The 23908-nt window shown below is 41.9% G+C and overlaps 1 protein-coding gene across 1 annotated transcript in view; it reads right to left on the bottom strand.

The window, feature by feature from the left end:
• MUC13 (mucin 13, cell surface associated) overlaps positions 1-2440 on the bottom strand; it is a 29497-nt gene extending 27057 nt beyond the window's left edge. Inside the window, exon 1 of the mRNA XM_032149950.2 lies at positions 2301-2440. Within this exon, the coding sequence (XP_032005841.1) occupies positions 2301-2352 (52 nt within the window). The 5' untranslated portion in view covers positions 2353-2440. The remainder of the gene's footprint in view (positions 1-2300) is intronic.
• Positions 2441-23908: the final 21468 nt, after the last annotated feature.

Genomic DNA, 23908 nt, shown 5'->3' with positions numbered 1-23908 from the left:
CCAGCCTAGCCAACATGGTGAAACCCCATCTCTACTAAAAATACAAAAATTAGCCAGATATGGTGGCAGGTGCCTGTAATCCCAGCTACCCGGAAGGCTGAGGCAGGAGAATCACTTGAACCTGGGAGGCGGAGGTTGCAGTGAGCCGAGATCGTGCCATTGCACTCCAGCCTGGGCGACAAGAGTGAAACTCGGTCTCAAAAAAAAAAAAAAAAAAAGAAAGAAAGAAAGAAAAGAAAATCAGATCCAAGTGCAGACATGACAAAAAGGGAAATCATGTATTAAGCCCCTACTATGTGCCAGGCAGTATCCCAGCACTTCAGGCTCTTTGTCTCATTTAATCCTCTCAGTCACTCTTCAGTATAGAGATTTCCTCTCTATTGCTGCACAGGAAGACACTGAGGATCAGAGACACCCCACAGCTAATAAGTGGTGGCATGCCATCTGAATCCCTGCTTGCCCCACTATTTGTCCTTCCCCCTGGGATCTCTGGGTCAAGAAACATCTCCACTCCCCTAAGGTACCTCGAGCCTCAATAATTCCTGATTCCCTTACCTCTCTATTCATCTCCTTGTCCCCTCCCAGTCAACTTTCCCCTGTCTACTGCCCTTCTATTCTATTTTTAAAAAGTCAAGCCTTTTTTAACAGTGGCTCTTGAAAGTCATACAAGCCTCACCAATTCTTCCTTTGTCCTGAAGGCTTGGACCTGGCATCTGCCCCCAGGGTTGGCAGGAGAGATCTGGTGAGCCCTCCCCTCCTGTGCAGCTAGACTTCTCCAACCTTCCTGCATTAAGAGCTTGAAACCAGCTCTTGAAAAACTCTAATCCTGATGCCATTCATTCCAGTTCTCTGAAAGGGCTTAATTTCTCTTCATATATCTGCCTTATCAAATACTTTCTTCCTTTCTGCAAGCAGCTTCTAGATTTCAACTCATTGAACCTGAAGGAAATAAAAATATTTCACCCCCAAATATAGCTCCATGATATAATGAGTATTTTAAATTAAAAACTCTTAGAGGTCAACAAGTGCTGTAAGGACTGATCCACCAAAGAAGAGCTATTGCTCCTGTTCCCCTCCATGTTATGTCATTATCCACTGCAGGAAAGAAGACCGAGAAGGAAACCATCCCTGAGCAGACCCTTCGTCAAGATAAGGACTGTCTCCAAGGATCTTCAAATTCCAAGGAGAATTATCTACAAGTTCATTTTTGTTCCCAGATCCGATTATTCTCCCTAATAATCATTTATTGCCCCTCAACAGAATTCCTCTTCTCCCTTCTTCCATAACTTGTTTTACCAAGATCCAAGCCCCCTTTCTTTCTGTAACCTCAAGATGGTGTATAAGCTTCTATACCTCATCAGGAAGTTGGGTGTTCATGCTGAAGGCTCCTGGGTACACACATTAAATACTTTGTATGCCTTTTTTCCTATTAATCCATCTACTTCATGCCAGTGATTTTTCAGCAAAATTTTAGGAAGCCAATTGGCCCTCACAACCCTCATCTCTCAACATACTGCTGACCTCACCCACATGTGGCCCATAGAAGCCTTCCTAACTCAGAACAGAGAGTACATGTCTGAAGTCTAATCAACACGACAATTACTCCCTATGGTTTAGCATTCTCAAATTCAAGTACATTTGTGAAAGGAGGCTTTTTGCTGTGGTCAGCTCTCTGATTATCATGAGAGGGGATCCAGAACGCTACAGTAGAGAACTGCGTCCTTGCAACCTACTTAGTCCTTCTTATCTGGCCTCAGGAACTCTCAAAGACAAACCTCTGGTTTGCTGAGCCCCAAATCTCACTCCATAGACCACTTCTTCCCCCCACCCCCACAAGATGGAGTCTCGCTCTGTCACCCCGTGTCATCTCAGCTCACTGCAACCTCCATCTCCTGAGTTCAAGCGATTCTCCTGCCTCAGCCTCCTGAGTAGCTGGGACTACAGGTGCCCACCACCATGGCTGGCTATTTTTTTTGTATTTTTAGTAGAGATGGGGTTTCACCATGTTGGCCAGGGTGGTTTCAAACTCCTGACCTCAAGTGATCCACCCGCCTTGGCCTCCCAAATTGCTGAGATTACAGGCGTGAGTCACTGCACCCAGCCGCCTACTTTTGCTATTGCTCTATCTTCCCCACCACAGAATAAAATGCCTGTGTCTTTGAGCTGAGCTGGAGAGCAAACTTCATTTATAAAATAGACCGTGTGCTGGGCTGGGAGAATTGGTAGCTGTAGGCCTGCTGATTCTACCTCGAAGACAACATACATGATTGGAAGAATTAAAATGTAAAAATATTCCTTACCTGTGTTTACAAAAAGGAGAGCAAGAAGAGTAAGATGAGTGATGGCTTTCATTTTAGCTGTTCTTGCTTGGTAATCCGAGGAGGAAATGATTTCCCTCTCTGGCTACCTTTCGTTTTAACTGTCTTTCAGGTACAAAGTCCAGTCATTAATTGACGTCAAACCAGAGAAAGGCAATTATAGCTAGCATTTGGCCATATACCATAGGTCTCTTCCGAGCCTTTGAGATAGAAGAGGTGGAGCTGGCCTTACGAATCATTTTTCTGACTCAAAGCCCAAAATAACTCAGGACATTCCAAATATCCTTGTGAGGTTGGTGGCACATGAGTTTGGTTAATCTCTTGATATCTCAGATGTCTCCAAGCTGCCATCTTTTAGGAGGTCACCATTCCATTAAACATTCAATAACGAACTGTGCTCTACTCACCCGCATTTGAGCGCAGGAAACCCACTTTCCTCCAGCCGTAGTTCTGAAAATCCCTGAAGAGGACTTACATGTTTCCCAAAATTATTAGTTGCTTAACTTTCGTCACCATATGCTGGGGACCACCATTCCGGGCCTCTCTGATGGTCACGTCTAGCAACTTTGTAATCACATCTCCAAACTTCTGTGACTCTACCTGGATACAGCACCCAATAAAGTTCCCAAGCACAATGGACATCACATCATGGCATTTAACCTAACTTTACTGAAGTCTTGTGGGTGACTAATGTGTTGGGGAGTGGGCAATAAAGTACAGAAAAGAGAAAACTTAGAACAGCTGATTTGATCTCTCTGCTCCTGGCCGCTCATTGGGCAGGCCCCACCTCTCAGTTCCCTTTCTCACCCTCTCTCTAGTTCCTCAGCCTCTCACCTCTCACCATGTGTCAGGAACAAGCTTTACTGCTTGGATTTGGGTCTTCTTAATCTAGTTCTCCCTCCTTAAAGTCCAGGGCCCCAGCTCTACTGTTTCCAGCCCCAGCCAGAGGAATATAAACTAATGATACCTTGTGAGTTGTGGCTAGAGTTTTGAGTTTAATTTTTTTTTTTTTTTGAGACAGAGTCTCACTCTGTCGCCCAGGCTGAAGTGCAGTGGCACCATCTCAGCTCACTGCAACCTCTGCCTCCAGGGCTCAAGCGATCCTCCTGCCTCAGCCACCCAAGTAGCTGGGATTACAGGCATACATCACCATGCTTGGCTGATTTTTGTATTTTCAGAAGAGATGGGGTTTTGTCATATTGTCCAGGCTGGTCTCAAACCCTTAGACTCAAGCAATCCCCCTCAGCCTCCCAAAGTGCTGTGATTACAAGCGTGTGCCACCACACCTGGCCTTTGGGTTTAAATTTTAACTCTGACCTTGATGAAAACAAAACATTTTTGTATGATCACCCAGCAAATAAGTTGCTTATTGTCCTAGAGTCTCCATTCAAGAATAAGACAGGGGTTTGTTCTTACATGGCTGAGAGGTCCATTTAAACACTTTTTCCAAAGCAAAGACACTTCTAAGGCCCATTATGTTATGCTATTATTCTCAGCTTGAATAACTCCTGGCATCAGGATTTAAACAAAGGCTTGTTTTTCTTTTCTTTTCAAATTAGCTTTATTGAGCTACAATTTATGTCAATAAACTGTATCTATTTACAGTGTACAGTTCAATGAGTTTGACTGATGTATACACATGTGTAGCTACCATTGCAACCAAGATTCTGAGCATTCCCAACACACCCTTTGGGACTTTCCTCTTGTCCCTTTGTAGTGCTACATCCCCTACACTCCACCCCAACCCCAGGTAACCATTGATCTGCTTTCTGTCTCTATAAATTAGTCTGCATTTTCTAGCATTTTATGTAAATGGAATCACACAGATGTAGTTTTTTGTTTTGTTTTGTTTTTTGGGCCAGTTTCTTTCACTTATAACCATTTTGAGACTAATCCTTGCTGTGTGTATTCATAGTTTGTTTCTTCTTATATCTGAACACTATTCCACTGTATCAATGTACCATGACTTGTTTATCAATTCATCTGTTGATGGACATTTGGGTTGTTTCTAGTTTTGACTATTACAAATAAAAAGATTATAAATAAGGCCAGGTGTGGTGGTTCATACCTGTAATCCCAGCACTTTGGGAAGCTGAGGCAGGTGGATCACCTGAGATCAGGAGTTGGAGATCAGCCTGGCCAACGTGGCGAAACCTCATCTGTACTAAAAATACAAAAAATAGCCAGACATGGTGGCAGGCACCTGTAACCCCAGCTACTCAGGAGGGTGAGGCAGGAGAATCCCTTGAACCCCAGAAGTAGTATTTGCAGTGAGCCAAGGTCACGTCACTGCACTCCAGCCTGGGCAACAGAGTGGGACTCCATCTCAAAAAAAAAAAAAGTTATAAGTATTCATGTACAAGTTTTTGTATGAACATACACTTTCATTTCTTTAGGGTAAATATTTAGAATGGAATGGCTGCATCACGTGGTAGGTATATAGCTTTTTAATAAATGGTCAAATGGTTTCCCTAAGTTGTTATGCCATTTTACATCAGCAATATATGAGAATTCCAGTTGTTCTCTATCCTTGCCAACACTTGGTATTGTCAGTCTTTATATTAGCTACCCTAAAGGGTATGTAGTAGCATCTCACTTTTGTTTTAATTTGCATCTCCTGATGACAAATGATGTTGAACACCTTTTTACATGCATATTAGCCACTCGTGTCTCTTCTTTTGTAAAGTACCTGTTCAAATAATTTGCACATTGTAAAGTCGAATTGGTTTTCTTCTTGGTTTTTAATGGTAAAAGTTCTTTATATATGTATTGCAAATCTTTTCTTCTTTTCTGCCATTTTTATATGGAATTTTAAACTTACTAAATTCACTTTATAAAAGCCTAACCAGGAATCTAGAAAAATTGAAAAAGTGGCCTGGGGTCACATAAGTAGCTGCAGGATCTCAAATGCAGGGTCTCAAATCCTGTCTCCTAAACTGGGAGGAGCCTATCACACACCATCATGTCTTAGGTTCAAGATATAAGTGAGTAGTGCCCACAGTGCTCTATCACCAATGTCTACTGATGCCACCATATTACAACAGTGTCAATATTTCCATGGTTTTCTATATTACTTATCTGCTGAGCATAGAATGAAAAGTATAACCAGGAAGGCATGGAGGACTGCCAAGCATCTGGCTTCCTGACTCTTCCTGGCCTTATCATCTGGAAAAATATGGGCAGCAGGAAAGTCAGGCAGTCCTCAAAGTATAAATCAGCAATCACTGTTATGCCCCCTCCTAACTCATCCACACCGGACTTCAGTACTGCAGGATGACAGAGACAATGCACAGAGCTTTCATGAGGGGAACTGCTTCTTCCTCAGGGCTGATGTTTCCTCACATATGGAGGGAGTTTAATTCCTGAAATACTCCTGGCCTCTTGGCATGTCTTTATGCATTTTGCCCTAAATGAAGAGCAGTGACTTATTTCAGAATAAACTGGGAATACTCACCTCAGATCCTGCAGTTTCCCTTTGGGGAGATAACCTGGATTCTGGATTGTTGTGCCCAAGAAGGTAAGGATCCAGTAGGAGGGAGCCCTAAGCCACATTCTCAAAAATAAGCTTCTATAAAAGTAATATTTTGTCTCCATCTGTTGTACTCTTTGTTTTACTTCTCACAGAACTCAAAACCTGGATAGGAAAAAGGGGTGATATTTATTAGTATGAAATGGCTGAATTCTAAGTATTTATCTATAAGTCAAGAACACAGACTCCATTTTCCCATAGAAACAATGTTATGTTGGTAACGCTGTCAACAAGTCAGCTAAAAAAATGCTGTTTACCCATAATTACCTGGTTGCAAAAGAACTATTATTCAGGGTGAGCTTTTCAATAATTCTATTGACTATGCAGAGGAATAGGACATGCCCATTAAGCTAAAGCAATATCCAGTTATTTAGGCATGAAGAAAACTCAAGAGAGCTATATCAGAGCCATTTAGAATTAGAATTTGATCCATCAAGAGCCCCTCTAGCCAGGTGAGGTGGCTCACATCTGTAATCCCAGCACTTTGGGAGGCCGAAGTGGGAGGATTGCTTGAGCCTAGGTGTTCGAGACCAGCCTAAGCAATATAGTGAGATCTTGTCTCTACAAAACAATTTTAAAATAATTATCTGAGCATGGTGATGCATGCCTGTAGTACCAGATACTTGGGAGACTGAGGCAGGAGGACCCCTTGAGCCCTGGAGGCAGAGGCTGCAGTGATCCGAGATTGCACTGCTGCACCACAGCACGGGTGACAGAGCGAGACCCTGTCTCAAACAAAAGAGCCCCTCTTTGGCTACTTTGATTCTGCAACACTGCAGTACCATGATAAGGCTCTAGAGGATCATTAAAACATAAAATTTCTATCAAAATTAAATAGTTAGACTCAAAGATTTTTTTCTGTCTACAGAACCAAATGTAAATACATGTTAAGCTCCTATCTCCTTCTCACTAATTCCAGCCCCTCAATAGAGGTGTGAGTATAATCTTCCCAGAGTCACTACTACCATTTACGGATACCACATTTAGATACTATATGAAGCTGATCAGCATTTCCCTCTCTAATTCAGAAAACCATTCCCAGAGAAATGAGTTGTGGAATGCAATATTCCCAACTCAAATGTCTAATTGATGACACCCTGACAGAACCATTTCCACTCTTGCTTTTTATACCCTCTGAAATTAACTTTTCAGTGAATGGTTGCTTTACATGAGTAATGTTCAGGAGGGGGCTGTTCAATCACTCCCAGGTACTCGAGGCATCTCTGCACATCCATCAGGTATTGAAGATGAAGCAGTGAACAAGATGATGAAGGTCTCTGCTCTCCTGAAGCTTCTGTGAGCTGATGGGTAGTGGAGGTCGGCAAAAAAGGTAATTAAATACAATGATTTTAGAGACTGGTCAATGCTTTGAAGAAAATAAAACACAACAATGGGATAGTGACTTGTGGGGTATGGGGTGCTACTTTAAATAGGATGGTCAGCAAAACCTTCTCGCAGGAGCTGATATCGGAACTGAGAGCTGCTATTGAAGGGAAGCCTGCCATAGAAACATCAGAAAAAGGGCATTCCAGCTAGAAAAGTAGTAAGTGCAAAGGCCCTGAAGCCAGAACAAGTCTGGTGTGTTTGAAGAGCACCATGAGTTAGGAGGAGATTGGGGGGAGATGTCAGAGAGGCAAGCTGGGGCCTGATCCTGCAGGATCTTAGAGGCTGTGGAAAGGAATGTGGATTTTATTCCAAGCACAATGGTACAAGCCATGGGAACATTTAAGCAGGAGAACGACAGGCCAGATCTTCCTTGGGGGCCTTATCTAAAGGAGCTGGTCTACTCGCCTGACATCCCACCTCAGTTCGTTTCATCCATAGCCCTCATCACAATATGTAATTACTTTGTCTCTGCTGGTTTAGCTACCTGTTGCTTAACTTCCATGAAAGTTTCTCTTCCCTGTCCACTCCTGTGTCTCCAGCATCCAGAGCAGCTGGCACATGGCAGGTGCTCAGTAAAGATTTATGGAAGAAAGGAAGGAATGAATGAAGGCCATCAGATTTGTTCTAGGTGCAGGGAACAGGGAATGCAAAGTAAATAAGACACAGTTTGGGGTCTTCAGACCCACAGTGCACTCAGACAATTTATCTTCCAAAAGTTGGTTGTCATAAACAAATTATTCAAAAGAGAAAATATTATTAGTAAGTAAATATGTGGGGGAAAAATATTTAGCTTTTTACTCATCTTTTTTTTTTTTTGAGAGGGAGTCTCACTTTGTCACCCAGGCTGGAGTGCAGTGGCGCAATCTCAGCTCACTGCAAGCTCCGCCTCCCAGGTTCATGCCATTCTCCTGCCTCAGCCTCCTGAGTAGCTGGGATTACAGGTGCCTGCCACCACACCCGGCTAATTTTTTTATTTTTATTTTTTTAGTAGAGACAGGGTTTCACCGTGTTAGCCAGGATGGTCTCAATCTCCTGACCTCATGATCCACCCGCCTTGGCCTCCCAGAGTGCTGGGATTACAGGTGTGAGCCACTGTGCCCGGCCTTTACTCATCTTAAAGATGTTACAACTAAAACAAAAGTGAGATTATATTTTACCTCTTTTTTTTTATTTTAATTTTTTTTTGAGATGGAGTCTCGCTGTGCCACCCAGGCTAGTATGCAGTGGCATGATCTCTGCTCACTGCAACCTCCACCTACCAGGTTCAAGCGATTCTCCTGCCTCAGCCTACTGAGTAGCTGGGATTACAGGTGCACACCACCCCACCTGGCTAATTTTTGTATTTTTAGTAGAGATGGGCTTCACCAAATTGGCCAGGCTGGTCTCGAACTCCTGACCTCCAGTGATCCACCTGCCTCGGCCTCCCAAAAGTGCTGGGATTACAGGTGTGAGCCACCACGCTGGTGTAATATTTTACATCTTTTAAAAATTTGTACAATGATATATCCAACTCTGGTGGGGGTGCAAATAATTCAATATGTTTTACAATTGCTACGTTGTAATATGCTACAATTTGGCAACAGGTATTAAGAGCAATTTAAAAATGTTCTTGGCTGGGCATGATTTTGAGAGGCCAATGCGGAAGGATCGCTTGAGTCCATGAGTTTGAGACCAGCCTGGGCAATACAGTGAGACACCACCTCTACAAAAAATTAAAAAATTAGTCGAGCATGGTGTTGCATGCCTGTGGTCCCAGCTACTCAGGAGGCTGTGGTGGGAGGATTGCTTGAGCCCAGGAGGTTGAGGCTACAGTGAGCTGTGATTGTGCCATTGCACTCCAGCCTGGGTGACAGAGCCAGACCCTGTCTTAAAAAACAAACAAACAAACAAACAAACAAACAAACAAGTTTTTACCCTGTGACTGAGAAATTTACTTCTGGAACTTTATCTTAAATCATTTCTTCAACAAAAATTTTTTTTTACGTTTTGTAGAGACGGGGGTCTTGAACTCTGGCCTCAAGCAATCTTCCTGCCTCAGCTTCCCGAAGTGCTGGGATTATAGGCGTGAGCCACAGAGCCTGGTCAAGGAATAATTTCAAATGAAGGGAAAACTATATGTACAGATATGTTTGCTGCAGTATTACATATATACAGTATAAATAACTGAAAACAACCTTACCCAACAACAGAGGTTTAAATGTGGTGACCACCCTTGATGAGAGGCAGGACTCCATCCACACACAGTACGATGCAGAAGACCGCAGCCGTGAGGGGAAGTGCTTATGGGGAAGTGCTTATTCTACTACGATGGAAGTTGAAGGCCGGGCGCTGTGGCTCACGCCTGTAATCCCAGCACTTTGGGAGGTCGAGGTGGGCGGATCACAAGCTCAGGAGATCGAGACCATCCTGGCTAACACGGTGAAACCCCGTCTCTACCAAAAATACAAAAAGAAATTAGCCGGGCGTGGTGGCGGGCGCCTGTAGTCCCAGCTACTCTGGAGGCTGAGGCAGGAGAATGGCGTGGACCCGGGAGGCGGAGCTTGCAGTGAGCCGAGATCGCGCCACTGCACCCCAGCATGGGCGACAGAGCGAGACTCCGTCTCAAAAAAAAAAAAAAAAAAGAAGTTGAAGAGGCAGGATTCTCACTATATCTCTAATTATGTAAAAACCATGCCCCCATAAAGATAAGTGCTGGCAGGAAACACGAACACATGAAAATGACTTGCTTTGTTGGGTGGCAGAACGGTGGCCGGGCACTCTCATGGCAACTTCCTCTTCTTACACACACGATGTAACGGGCTCAGAGAAAGCGTCAAGTACCAATGTATAGATTTGCTTTTTCTTTGAGAGACAGGATCTCACTCTGTCACCCAGGCTGGAGTGCAGTGGTGCAATCTCTGCTCACTGCAACCTCCGCCTAATCCTCCCACCTCAGCCTTCCAAGTAGCTGGGACTACAGGCGTTGCACCATCACACCTGCCTAAATTTTGTATTTTTAATAGAGATGGGGTCTCACTATGTTGCCCAGGCTTGTCTTGAACTCCTTAGCTCAAGGAGTCTGCCCGCCTTGGCCTCCCAAAGTGTTGGGATTACAGACGAGAGCCACTGCACCCAGCCTTGTGTTTAACCACTGGAGATGTGTTCTGAAACACCTTGACCTTCAAAAGGAGCAGGCATTGGCTTTTTGAGTCTTGGCTTATAAAATTTCACAATTGCTTATCTACTCACCTCACTGAATTTAGTCAGCTCTAAAAATATAATTCACATCATGAGAGATTTTGTGGGCTTCTTATTTTATTACATTTTATTATCTTCTGGAATGAAACTCTTGGAGAAGTTCTATAAAGGGATTTTCCCCAGGAAGGAGTTTGATTTCTCACCCACTTCCTCCTCTACTCACCCATCAAGACTGTGGGAGGTTTGACTGAGATCAGAAAGCTCTTGCGGTGGCCACAAATTGTAATTCAGATCTCTTCAGAGAGGAAGTGAGTGGTTCCAGAGATTAAAACATTGTCCCCAGAGATGCTAGCACCAGGCCTGGACTTGTTGCTCTGAGGAAAATTGAAAACAATGGGTGGGAGTAGGTTTGCCCCTCTTTGGGGTTTGTACCTCTCAACCTTACTCAGTCCAGTTATTCCTAAAATGAGAGATGATACAATTAGGGCATCAGTCCTCAAAAATGTGTTCCCCAGACCAGCAGCACCAGCATGACCTGGAAACTTTTTAGAAATGCATATTCTCAGGCCCCACCTAGGCCTACTGAATTAGCAATCTGTGTTTTTTTGTTTGTTTGTTTTGTTCTGAGATGGAGTTTCACTCTTGTTGCCCAGGATGGAGTGCAATGGCATGATCTCGGCTCACCACAACCTCGGCCTCCCAGGTTCAAGCGATTCTCCTACCTCAGCCTCCTGAGTAGCTGGGATTACAGGCATGTGCCACCACACCTGGATAATTTTTGTATTTTTATTGTGACTCTGCTGGTGCTCAGCTCTGAGGACCACTGCCTTCGTGGCACACAAGATGATTTTAAGTGTCCATGGACACAGCATTAGGTAACAGAGATTCACTTGGAGGGGAAAGTTATGCTTTTTCAAATTTCAGCCATTCTGATTACACAATGAGAAAATCTCATGTATTGCTAAGATATCTTTAACTCTTCTCTAATAATTACATATTTCTCTTTGTGAGGAAGAGAGATCAGGCCCCAGACACAGAGCCTTTGGCAACCAAACTCCTGGTAATCTAATAACACTTTATTTTTGTTTATGTTTCTTATGGCTATTTTCTATCCATGGCAAAGGAAACTAGTTTTTTTTTTCTTCTAAGTTTGGGGTGGTGATGTAAAGTTAATTTGCTTTTATTTATTTATCTATTTTCTGGAAACAGGGTCTTGCTCTATCACCCAAGCTGGAGCACAGTGGCACAGTCACAGCTCACTGCAGCCTCAAATTGCTGGGCTCAAGTGAGCCTCCCACCTCAGCCTCTTGAGTAGCTGGAACTACAGGCATGTACCACCATGCTTGGCTAAATCACAAACATTTTTTTTTTTTTTTTTCATAGAGATAGGGTCTCAGCATCTTGCCCAAGCTCGTCTCAAACTCCTAGGCTCTAGTGATCCTCCATCTTGGCCTCCCAAAGCGCTGAGATTACAGGTGTGAACCACCACACCAAGCTGTAAAATTTATTTTAAAATTAAGTTTGGCCCAGCACAGTGGCTCACGACTATAATCCCAGAGCTTTGGAAGACCAGTGCAGGAGGATCACTTGAAGCCAGGAGTTTGAGACCAGCCTGGGAAAGATGGTGAGACTCCCATCTCTACAAAAAAGTTTTTTTCTTTTTTAATAAAAATTAGCCAAGCATGGTGGCACATGCCTGTAGTTCCAGTTACTCAGGAGTCTGAGGCAGGAGAGTCGCTTGAACCCAGGAGTTCAAGGCTGAGGCTGCAATAAGCTATATCATGCCACTGCACTCCAGCCTAGGTGACAGAGCCAGACAATGTCAAAAAAAAAAAAAAGAAAGAAAGAAAGAAAGAAAATTCAGTTAATTATTTTTTTAAAAAAGTCAGTTTCAACAAAAATATGTAAGAAAGACTAGTGATAATACATGATTTGTCAAAAATCACGAGGGAGGTACAAAACTGACGGAAGTTTGGAAAACACTGTGCTAGGGCACACCGTAGGGTGAATGGCAAGGAAGAGGGCCTTTGAAAGTGTGAGAACAGAGAAGCAAACAGGTGAGTTAACTAAAAAAGAAATACACATTTTCCACGACATGAAAAATGTCACAACATACTAATAAAAGAGAAAATTGAACAATGCCAGAGCTAGAGCTAAACTTATCAACTTTAATGCAATAGGAACCCATTCCTGGAAAGTCTCTCTCTCCCTGCAGCTGACAGTTCTGGGAGAACATAATGACATTTAGACAGACATGCAAAGCTTGAACTCAACTCACAACTATCCCCATAATCTTTAACTGTAAGTTCTTTTTTATTGTTGTTGCTCCAAGTCACCTTTCCCAGAGGAAATCTTTGATTTGACTTTCTCAGAAACCTTTTACTTGATAGAAAATTTGCCTTTGACACATACTCATAAGCAATTTCCTAGAGATTGCTTTAGCACTGGGAACCAGTTAGATACCATGATGTTGAGGCTATTTAACTGGCAAAGATGAAGAGAATGGCAATGGTTGCTGTTGGCAATGATGTGTGGGAAACAGGCCTCAAACACAGCAGTAGGGAAGGTATTTAAACAGCCTTCGGAGGAGGGAAATTCAGCAATATGTATCACAGACCTTTAAAATGGATCTATCTCTTGATCAAGCAATTCCATTCTAGGAATTTATCCCAAGGAAATAGCCAGACATATGCTCAAATACATTTGTATAAATATATCATTATTTTTGTTTTGTTTTGTTTTGAGATGGAGTTTCGGTCTTGCTGCACAGGCTGGAGTGCAGTGGTGCAATCTCGGCTCACCACAACCTCCGCCTCCCGGGTTCAAGAAATTCTCCTGCCTCAGGCTCCCAAGTAGCTGGGATTACAGGCATGTGCCACCACACCCAGCTAATTTTGTATGTTTAGTAGAGACTGGGTTTCTCCATGTTGGTCAGGCTGGTCTCGAACTCCCGACCTCAGGTGATTCGCCCATGTTGGCCTCTCAAAGTGTTGGGATTACAGGCGTGAGCCACCGCACCTGGTCTCATTATTGTTTTTCAAGGAAAAAATTTAGTTTTAGTTTTTGTTTGTTTGTTTGTTTGTTTGTTTTTTTCAGAGATAAGGTCTCACTGTGTTGCCCAGGCAGGTCTCAAACTCCTGGGCTCAAGTAATCCTCTTGCCTCAGCCTCCCAAAGTGCTGGGATTACAAGTGTGAGCCGCCATGCCCAGTAAAACTATATAAATGTCTAAAAGTTGTGGCTTGGTCAAGACAAATTTGGTGAGTTCATGAGAAGGGTCTTGTGGAGCCACTAAAACTCAGCTTATAGTTGATAACAAAGGAAACTTGCAACAATATGTTGAATTTAGGGTTTTTCCTTCATTCACCAAATACTTGAGAGTACCATGAGCATTATCAGGGACAGACACTCTTCTAGGCTCTGGATATAGCAATGAACTAGAGCCATCATTCCTGCAGCAAGAACTGTGCAGAGCACTTTTAGAAAGGACACATTCGGGATATGGTGGGAGCATGTTTAACAGGAAAACCTCACCTTGAAACACTGTGATGTTCACCCAGTAAGAACAATACCCAGCAGGGGTAGGCATACAGTAGGCACTCAATAAATAGCCCTTGATTGAATTTCTTTAGGGGCAAATATCCCAATCTCAGCACTACCCTGCTTAGCAGCTGCCATGCAGGTCAGGACCAGAAACCACCCTTCCCTCTGAGCTCCTGCCCTGATGCTGGGCCTGACTCCCTTACGAGGCTCCTCCTTTCTTTTCGGCAACTCCTCTCCAGAGGTCCTGGTTTCTCCTTTGCAATTTAGCCTTGGTCAGTATTTGCATTTGTCTTAATACTGTTTGCAGAATTCAAGTCACCTCCCTTCCTCAGAAAGATCCTTTAGTGTCTCTGTAAATCACTACAAGGAGGGTGAGAGGTAAGAGGTGGGGCTGGGGCAATACTGTCTACGGAACTCTCCAGAAGGGATCACATCCTAATGCCTGCTGCGTAAATAACCTGCCCTGCAAATATTTACAGTGCCTTGAAAAATATCTCCATATTGCCAATAATGGCTTCTTAGAGGGTGACATAATATGTGGGTTTGTGAATTGAAAAACTAATTATCGGCTGGGCGTGGTAACTCACACCTGTAATCCCAACACTTTGGGAGGCCAAGGCACGTGGATCACTTGAGGCCAGGAGTTTGAGACCAGCCTGGCCAACCTGGCAAAACCCCGTAAAAAAAAAAAAAAAAAAAAGAAAAAGAAAAAAGAGAAAGAGAGAGAGAAAGAAAGAAAAAGAAGGAAAGAAAGAAAGAAAAAGAAAGAAAGAAAGAAAGACAGACAGACAGACAGACAGACAGAAAGAAAGAAAGAAAGAAAGAAAGAAAGAAAGATTGGGCAGATGTGGTGGCACATGGCTATAATCCCAGTTTCTTGGGAGGTTGAAGCATGAGAATCACTTGAATCCAGTAGGCGGAGGTTGCAGTGAGCCGAGATTGGGCCACTGCACTCCAGCCTGGGCGACAGCAAGACTCTATCTCCAGCCAAAAAAAAAAAAGAAGCATTATCTAACCTTCAACAAAAGATTATTTCAAAAGCCATCCAGTGTTTGATAATAGTGGTTGAAAGTTGTTCTTCTGACTCAAAATTTTAATCTTAGCCCTGTGCTCAAAAACTTGCAATAAAATGTTGCCACTGCTAAGCCATGAAATTGCTGTACAGTAGGGTGAGTGAGAGTATTCAGCTTCTCTATCTGACAAAAATTCATGGAACCAATGATGGTTAAGTCTATTTAGAGGGTATAAGGCTCACTCGACACCACTGGTTCAATAACACATGATATATTCAAATATTTTCTGCAAAATACTTGCTCCTGCGTGCAGTGAATAACCATATATTTTAAATGCCTCACAATTTTACAAGCTTTGCAAATGTGCCCAACTACAAATGGTTCTGTTCCAACATATTTCTACTACCATCAATTGTAATACATCTTAGAGGAGTCTACTTCAGTTTATACCAAAATATTGCATTTCTAAGTTCTTTGAAAATATTCATTAAACAACAAAAAACCCCAGCTTTATTGAGATTTAATCCACATATTATAAAATGCACCCATTTAAAGTGTATAATTCCATTAAAATTATTCTTGCCTATAGTTGTTCCACAGAGGCTATATAGGCTAATTCTTTAGTCATTTCAAACTTGTCATTGACTCCTTAAATAAACAGCAGAGCAGTATTGGTAGCAACTGTTAGCTCATCAAGATTCAAAGAAAACCACTCAAAGTCATTTGCCTTGTTTTTAAATTAACTGTTGATACTGTTCCCAGTGATTTCAACTCTCCGAGCAACTATTCTTTCCAAAGCAGTCTTAAGCAAGTTTTGCATGGTCTTGAACAAGTTTCTTTCCTCTGGATACATTTCTTTGGCTGCTACAATCAAACACAATGTAATCAACTCATCCCTAAATGGCTTTCCTTGCTTGGCTTACAAATGAAGCACTCAGAAACTAGCTTTAGTTGCAGCCTCATTTTCATTATTTAATTTTAAGAAGAAATTCTGCTATGATGAGATGTTCCATTTTAAATTTTCTGTTTTTTTCTATGGCTGCTTTCCTGTGACTTGGGAATATTGTGATATGTGTTTAGTGTAGTAATATTAATATGAACTATTATTTTAGCCTACCTATACTGTCATTGCATAGTACACACAATGCTTTGCCATCTATTTTGATAACAAAATAATCCCTATTCCACACCCGAAAATAATTCATACTGTGACTTAAATGCATGACATTTAAAGTCCCCTTTTCTCTTCTTTTCTTGTTTTGACACGATGGGTATGCATTGGTAATTTAATAAAAAGAAAAGAAAATGGGCTAGGTGCTGTGGCTCATGCCTGTAATTCCAGCACTTTCGGAGGCCGAGCCAAGCAGATTGCTTGAGGCCAGGAGTTCGAGACCAGTCTTGCCAACATGGTGAAACCCTGTCTCTACAAAAAATACAAAAATTAGCCAGGAGTGGTGGCAGCCACCTGTAATGCCAGCTACTTGGGAGGCTGAGGCAGGAGGATCACTTGAACCTGGGAGGCAGAGTTGCAGTGAGCCGAGACTGTGCCACTACACTGCAGCCTCAATGACAGAGTAAGACTCTATCTCAAAAAAAAAAGAAAAGAAGAAGAAAGAAAGAAAGAAAGAAAGAAAGAAAGAAAGAAAGAAAGAAAGAAAGAAAGAGAGGGAGGGAGAAAGAGAGGGAGGGAGAAAGAAAGAAAGATAATGTCATGGTATGACCACATGCATGGCATTTGAAATATTGTTGAGTCATAGCTGCATCACTGGGATGTGTAGTGTTCTGTTTCAGCGTGCAGTGGTGACAACATCACATACAATCTCTGTCATGACTACTATACTCTGCTATTACAGCACAAATGCAGCTACAGATTATATACACTCAGATGAGTGTGGTTGTGTTCCAATAAAACTCTGTGGACACTAAAATTTGGATTCTATATAATTTTCACATTTTACAAATTATTACTTTAAAGTTTTATTTTAGTGATTTAAAATGCAAAAATAATTCTTAGCTTGTGGATCCTACAAAAACAGGCAACTGGCTGATTCTAACTCATGGCGTATAGCTTGCCAACCCCTGATCTAGAGAGCTATCAGCTCAATGAGGATAGGTACTTCCCTCACCAACATAAGAGCTCATCATTGTCCAGCAGTGTCCCAAAAATTGACAGGGGAAATGGGCTCTCAATTTTGACCTCCTAGAATGACCACAAGGCTTGACCTCCATTAGGATATCAGAAACCACCATCTTTCAGAACTCTTTCCTGAGGCTAGGTTGAATATTATAAGACATCCATTGTCTCCTTTAACTCAACTCTGAGAAGTCAGTTTTATGGGCACATTTTTATTGACTAAAAAATTCAGCAATAGAGAAGTTAAGTAACAAAGGGATATGTGTCAGATCTGGGATTAAATCCCAGGTTTCAAGGCCATGCTGTACTCACTAGGCCACACTGTCACTATTTAATTTAGACGCTTATCTATGCCTGCCCCACATCCCTGCCCATGTTCTCCAACCAGGCCTTCTTCCAGAATCACCGATGACGTCTGCCTGTATCCTGCCTAGTCAGTCAACACAGCTGTGCTTGCGGGCCTGCCCTCTCCCGTATGCTTCTGTAGCTTACGTGCTTTTATGACACACACTTTCAATGACTACGTGTGCTGCAGAAAGGATAATAAACTGGACTCTTATTCCAACCTTCTATAAACCAGCTATGTAACCTGCAAAATATTTTGCCCTCTCTGATCTTTAGTTTTCTTATCTGTAAAATAGGACTGGGAAGTTGAGTGATAAACCAACATTTCCTGAGCTCATTTCTAATTTTAGCCTTCCATAAGTCAATTGATTCCCTGTTTTATGACCCACATGTTGCAACGTCACATTATTAGTAACTTACAGAAAGTTATTACTGCTGATAGACCAGAGAATCATGGACCCTGAAACTTGTTTTAGGTATATGACACAATTGTCTATTAATAAGCATACCACCCCTGAAATGTCAACTGGTTGGCACATTCACAAGGGTATTTAAGAAAAAATTAACTGTGTTTCCTGTTGGGCGTCAAAAAAAAAAAAAAAAAAAGAAGAAATTAGCCAAAGAGGCCAACTTGATCTTTGATCTTTAGCCAAATGCACGAACTAAAGAGGGTAGAGAATGGGGCATTATGGAATGGGGAGGGACTGAAATGAAAGCCGATTTTACAAGTACTTATTAAGCACCTACCATGTGTTAACAGGGGGAGTAGGGGTTGATACCAAAACAAATAGATAAGTAAGACTGAGGTCTTTGTTCTTGAGGAGTCCACAGTCTAGTAGGTGATGACCAAGAAGCTAATAATAGAAATTTAAGAATAATACACATTTATGAATCAATAGCATTGATGTCAGTGAGTCTTTCGACCTATCTGCCACTGTAGAGAAGTAGGAGGAGAAAATTTGCTTTATTGTGTTGCCTATCAATAAGGGGACAGACAGAGGCTCAGTGAATATTCATGGCCTCAAATTTCCGTTACCATTAAAGGTTACTCTGACTTAATTCTTTGGACACAAGCACTGTGTTGGGGGGCAAGAGAGTGAGTAGGATGTGCTCCTCTCATTACAGTGTGCTTCTCAACTTGTTTCACAGTTTAGGAGGTTGTTGGGAATATGCTAAAAAAAAAAAGAAACACGGCATTATGTGAAATCAGCTACATAAATGGTGAAACCCAAGTCACAGTTCAATTGATTGATTCACAGTGTGAACTACAAAATGTATTACATTTAACGAATAGGTACATTTATACATGCAATTTAATACATATGATTGTATTAATAAATGCTGTATTTAATGAATATTGACTCGTTCAATTCTCATGATAACTCCAACAGGTAGATTCTATTATTGTTAACATTTGAAGAAACTAAGGCACAAAGCGATTAAAAATAATGTGCCCAGGGTCACGGAGCTAGTAAGTGGGGATGTGCACCCAGGAAGCCTGCATGAATGGCCAATGTCATCCACCCTCACCCACTAGCTCTTCAGCCTCTGCCCTCCCCACCATGCCTGTGAGGATGGGTGGGGAGAAGCCACGGAGATGAGCAGGGAACTCTTGCTCTTCACACATTTTTCCAGAGTCCCTGGAAAGTTGGCTGTGTCTGCTAAGGCCTCATCCTGGGACTCAGAGCAAAAGAATCTGTCCCCTTTGGCTAGTGCTTCTCAGCATGTGGAGCCCACCCTACCTTCACGTAGGAGGACAACAGACCCTCCTCTGCACTGTCAACTCTCCTCTCTCCTGATTAGCTTTGCTCATATCTGTCCCCATGCAGCCCTAACCTAAATCCACGTTCTCAACTCCTCCCTCCAAGCTCCTTACCCCTTCTGAGAGGACTCTCTTCCAAGCAGAGAAAATCGCTGGGTTGAAATTAGGAAAGGACGTTCCTCCAGTTGAAGCTATGGAGCTCTACAGGGGGCCTCATTGGAGCAAATGAGCTCCCTGTCACTGGGACATCTACTCAGAGAGAGGATTTAGGCATGTTTAAAGGGTTTTTAGGCATTTTAGAGTAGTTGATGGCTAAGATCTCTTCTCATCTTGAGATTTCAGTAATCAATATTTCTGGTGTTATTTATATATTTTTGATTTCAATAGCTTTTGAGGTACAAGTGGTTTTTGGTTACATGGATGATTTGTATAGTGGTGAATTCTGAGATTTTACTGCACCTGTCTCCTGAGTAGTGTACATTGTATCCAATATGTAGTTTTTTTAATCCCTCACTCCCAACCCTCCTCCTTTTCAAATATCTAATGTCCATTATACCATTCTTTATGTCTTTGCATACTCATAGCTTAGCTTCCACTTATAACTGAGAACATATAGCAATTGGTTTTCCACTCCTGAATTACTTCACTTAGAATAATGGCCTCCAGCTCCATCCAAGTTGCTGCAAAGGACATTATTTCATTCATTTTTATGGCTGAGGAGTATTCCATGGTGTATATATATCTCACTTTCTTTATCCAACATCTGTTGATAGGCACTTAGGTTGGTCCCATATTTTTGCAATTGTGAATTCAGCTATGATAAACACATGCATGCAGGCATCTTTTTGATATAATGACTTCTTTCCCTTTGGGTAGATACCCTGTAGTGAGATTGCTGAATTGAATGGTAGATCTACCCTTAGTTCTTTGACAAATCTCCATGCTGTTTTCCATAAACGTTGTACTAATTTACATTACTACCAGCAGTATATAAGCATTCCCTTTTTACCACATCCATACCAGCATCTATTGTTTTTTGGCTTTTTAATAACAGCCATTCTGGTAGGGGCAAGGTAGTATCTCATTGTGATTTTAATTTGCATTTCTCTGATGATTAGTGATGTTGAGCATTTTTTCATGTTTATTGACCACCTGTATATCTTCTTTTTCTTCTTTTGAGAGATGTCTATTCATGTCATTTGCCTACTTTTTGTTTCTTTTTTTTTTTTTTTTTGAGATAGGGTTTCACTCTGTCATGCAGTGGTGTGATCAAGGCTCACTGCAGCCTCGACCTCCCAGGCTCAAGCGATCCTCCTACTTCAGTCTCTTGGGCAACTAGGACTACAGGGTCACACCACCAAGCCCAGATAATTTTTGTATTTTTTGTAGAGATAGGGTTTTGCCATGTTGCCTAGGCTGGTCTCAAATTCCTTGGCTTAAGTGATCCTACTGCCTGGGCCTCCCAAAGTACTGGGATTATAGGTGTGAGCCACTGCACCCAGACTTTTGCCCACTTTTTGATGGGATTATTTGTTTTTTTCTTGCTGGTTTGAGTTTCTTGTAGATTTTGGATATTAGTTGTGTCAGATGCATAGTTCGTAAATATTTTCTTCCACTCTGTGGCTTGTCTGTTTACTCTGATGGTTATTTCTTTTGCTGTACAGAAGCTTTTTAGTTTAATTAGGTCCCATTTATTTCTTTTTGCTTTTTATTGCATTTGCTTTTGGGGTCTTAGTCATAAATTCTTTGCCTAGACCAATGTCCAAGGTTGTTTTTGCTAGGTTTTTTTTTTTTTTTTTTTTTTTTGAGACAGAGTCTCGCTCTGTTGCCCAGGCTGGAGTGCAGTGGCTCAATCTCGGCTCACTGCAAGCTCCACCTCCCTGGTTCACGCCAATTCTCCTGCCTCAGCCTCTCCGAGTAGCTGGGACTACAGGCGCCCGCCACTACGCCTGGCTAATTTTTTTGTATTTTTAGTAGAGACGGGGTTTCACCGTGGTCTCGATCTCCTGACCTCGTGATCCACCCGCCTCGGCCTCCCAAAGTGCTGGGATTACAAGTGTGAGCCACCACGCCCGGCCTTTGCTAGGTTTTCTATAATTTTTATGGTTGCAGGTCTTATTTTAAGTCTTTCTTGCATCTTGAGTTGATTTTTTGTATAGGTGAGAGATAGGGATCAAATTTCATTCTCTTACATATGGTTATCCAGTTTTCCTAGCACAATTTATTGAATAGGGTGTCCTTTCCCCAGTTTGTATTTTTGTATGCTTTGTCAAAAATCAGTTGGTTGTAAGTATTTGACTATTTCTGGGTTCTCTATTCTGTTCTATTGGTCTATGTATCTACTTTTATACCAGAACCATGCTGTTTTGATTATTATAGCCTTGCAGTATAATTTGAAGTTGAGTAATGTGATGCCTCCAGAATTTATTTATTATTATTATTATTATTATTATTATTATTATTATTATTGCTTAGGATTACTTTGGCTATGGGCTCTTTTTTGGTTCCATATGAATTTTGGGATTTTTTTTCTAATTCTGTGAAAAATGATGTTGGTATTTTGATAGGAATTGCATTCAACCTGCTTTGGGCAGTATATTTATTCTTGATACTGATAATTCCAATCCATGAGCATGGAATGTAACAAATTTCCATATGGTTGCATAATCTGTGATTTCTTTCAGCAGTGTTTTGTAATTCTCCTCGTAGAGATCTTTTACCTCCTCGGTTGAGTACATGTGTAGGTATTTTATTTATTTTTATTTTTTTGCAGTTATTGTAAAAGGCATTGAGTTCTTGATTTGATTCTCAGCTTTGTCATTGTTGGTGTATAGCAGTGCTACTAATTTGTGTACATTGATTTTTGTAACCTGAGAATTTACTGAATTTAGTTATCAATCTAGGAGTCTTTTGGAGGAGTCTTTAGGGTTTTCTAAGTATACAATCACACAATCATATCACTGGCAAACAGAGATCATTTGACTTCCTCTTTTCCAATGTGGATGCCCTTTCTTTCTTTCTCTTCCCTGACTGCTCTCTAGGATTTCCAGATACATATAATATATATCATATATATATATAATTTTTTTTTTTTTTTTTGAGGTGAACCACATCCTCACCATCTTGGCTCACTGCAACCTCCACCTCCCAGGTTCCAGTGATTCTTCTGCCTCAGCCTCCCAAGTAGCTGGGATTACAGGTGCCCACCACCACGCCCAGCTAATTTTTTGTATTTTTAGTAGGGATGGGGTTTCACTATGTTGGCCAGGCTGGTCTTGAATGCCTGACCTCGTGATCTACCCACCGCAGCCTCCCAAAGTGCTGGGATTACAGGCGTGAGCCATTGTGCCTGGCCTCCAGTACTACATTTAATAGAAATGGTGACAGTGGGCATCCTTGTCTTGTTCCAGTTCTTAGGGGGGATGGTTTCAACTTCTCCCCATTCAGTATGATGTTAGCTGTGGGTTTGTCATAGATGGCTTTTATTATTTTGAGGCATGTTCCTTCTATGCCTAGTTTGTTGAGGTATATTTAATATTTTTTAAAGCAAAGGATCTCCATCTGATGTCTTAAAACATTTCTCTTCCACCTGTGCTAGTTTTACCTTTAATACTGTTGTTTATCACAAAGGATGCTGTTGGGACACATCTGCTTCATCTGGAGAGGTTTCTCTACTTCTTCCTTCTCTATAGCCATCCTCTTCACGAATGCCTGTGTCCTTGCAGGCTAAGGGTCAGGAACAGTAGTTCCTCCTTCTCCATGAAGCATTTGTTCCAAGACCCCAAGTGGATGTCTGCAACCATGAATAGTACTGAACTCTATATGTACAGTAAAACTATGTTTTTCTTTACACCCAGTATATATGTATATATATAGATATAAAATATATATATCACGTGTATATATATACACACATATATATACACATATATATTTTATTTTACTTATTTTTTTATTTTTTTGAGATGGAGTCTTTCTCTGTCGCCCAGGCTGGAGTGCAATGGCACGATCTTGGCTCACTGCAACCTCTGCCTCCCAGGTTCAAGCGATTCTCCTGCCTCAGCCTCCTGAGTAGCTGGGATTACAGGTGCCCCCCACCACGCCCGGCTAATTTTTTGTATTTTTAGTAGAGACAGGGCTTCACCATCTTGGCCAGGCTGGTCTCAAACTCCTAACCTCAGGTGATCCACCCACCTCGGCCTCCCAAAGTGCTGGGAGCCACCATGCCAAGCCTATATTTTTTAATAATATCAACTCTCTCCTTCTTTCAGCTAAGAACTGAGAGGTCTCTGATAACAGTGTTTTTACATTGGATAAGGGGTCCCTTCTCTGAGATTTTAGAATTTTACGTAAATATATTTTCGTGAATTAGCAGAACCTTTGAATAAGTAAAAACCAATTTACCATAGGTTTCAGGTGCTCTCAGGATTCTTTTGGTCTTTGGATCACCAAGCATCAGAAGGGGTATTTAGGAGGTGGAGTGGACAGCAATTGCCCTTTCTGAGGCTGCATGGCATCTTTGCAGCCCTCCCTGCAGCTGGGGATCTCCCGCATCACGAGGCCAGCCTCTGCAAGGTAGAAGCCAGGACCTTGCTACCACAGCCTTTCTTGTTGCTGGGATACTGGCCTGTTACTTGGCACCATAAGTCAGAGGCACCTGCCTAGGACTTGTATATAGAAGAGATAAATGGTCCGGATGTGGT

This window comes from Hylobates moloch, unplaced genomic scaffold, assembly GCF_009828535.3.
Source record: "Hylobates moloch isolate HMO894 unplaced genomic scaffold, HMol_V3 SCAFFOLD_4, whole genome shotgun sequence".
NCBI lineage: Eukaryota > Metazoa > Chordata > Mammalia > Primates > Hylobatidae > Hylobates > Hylobates moloch.
This window is presented reverse-complemented; position numbering and strand designations above follow the sequence as displayed.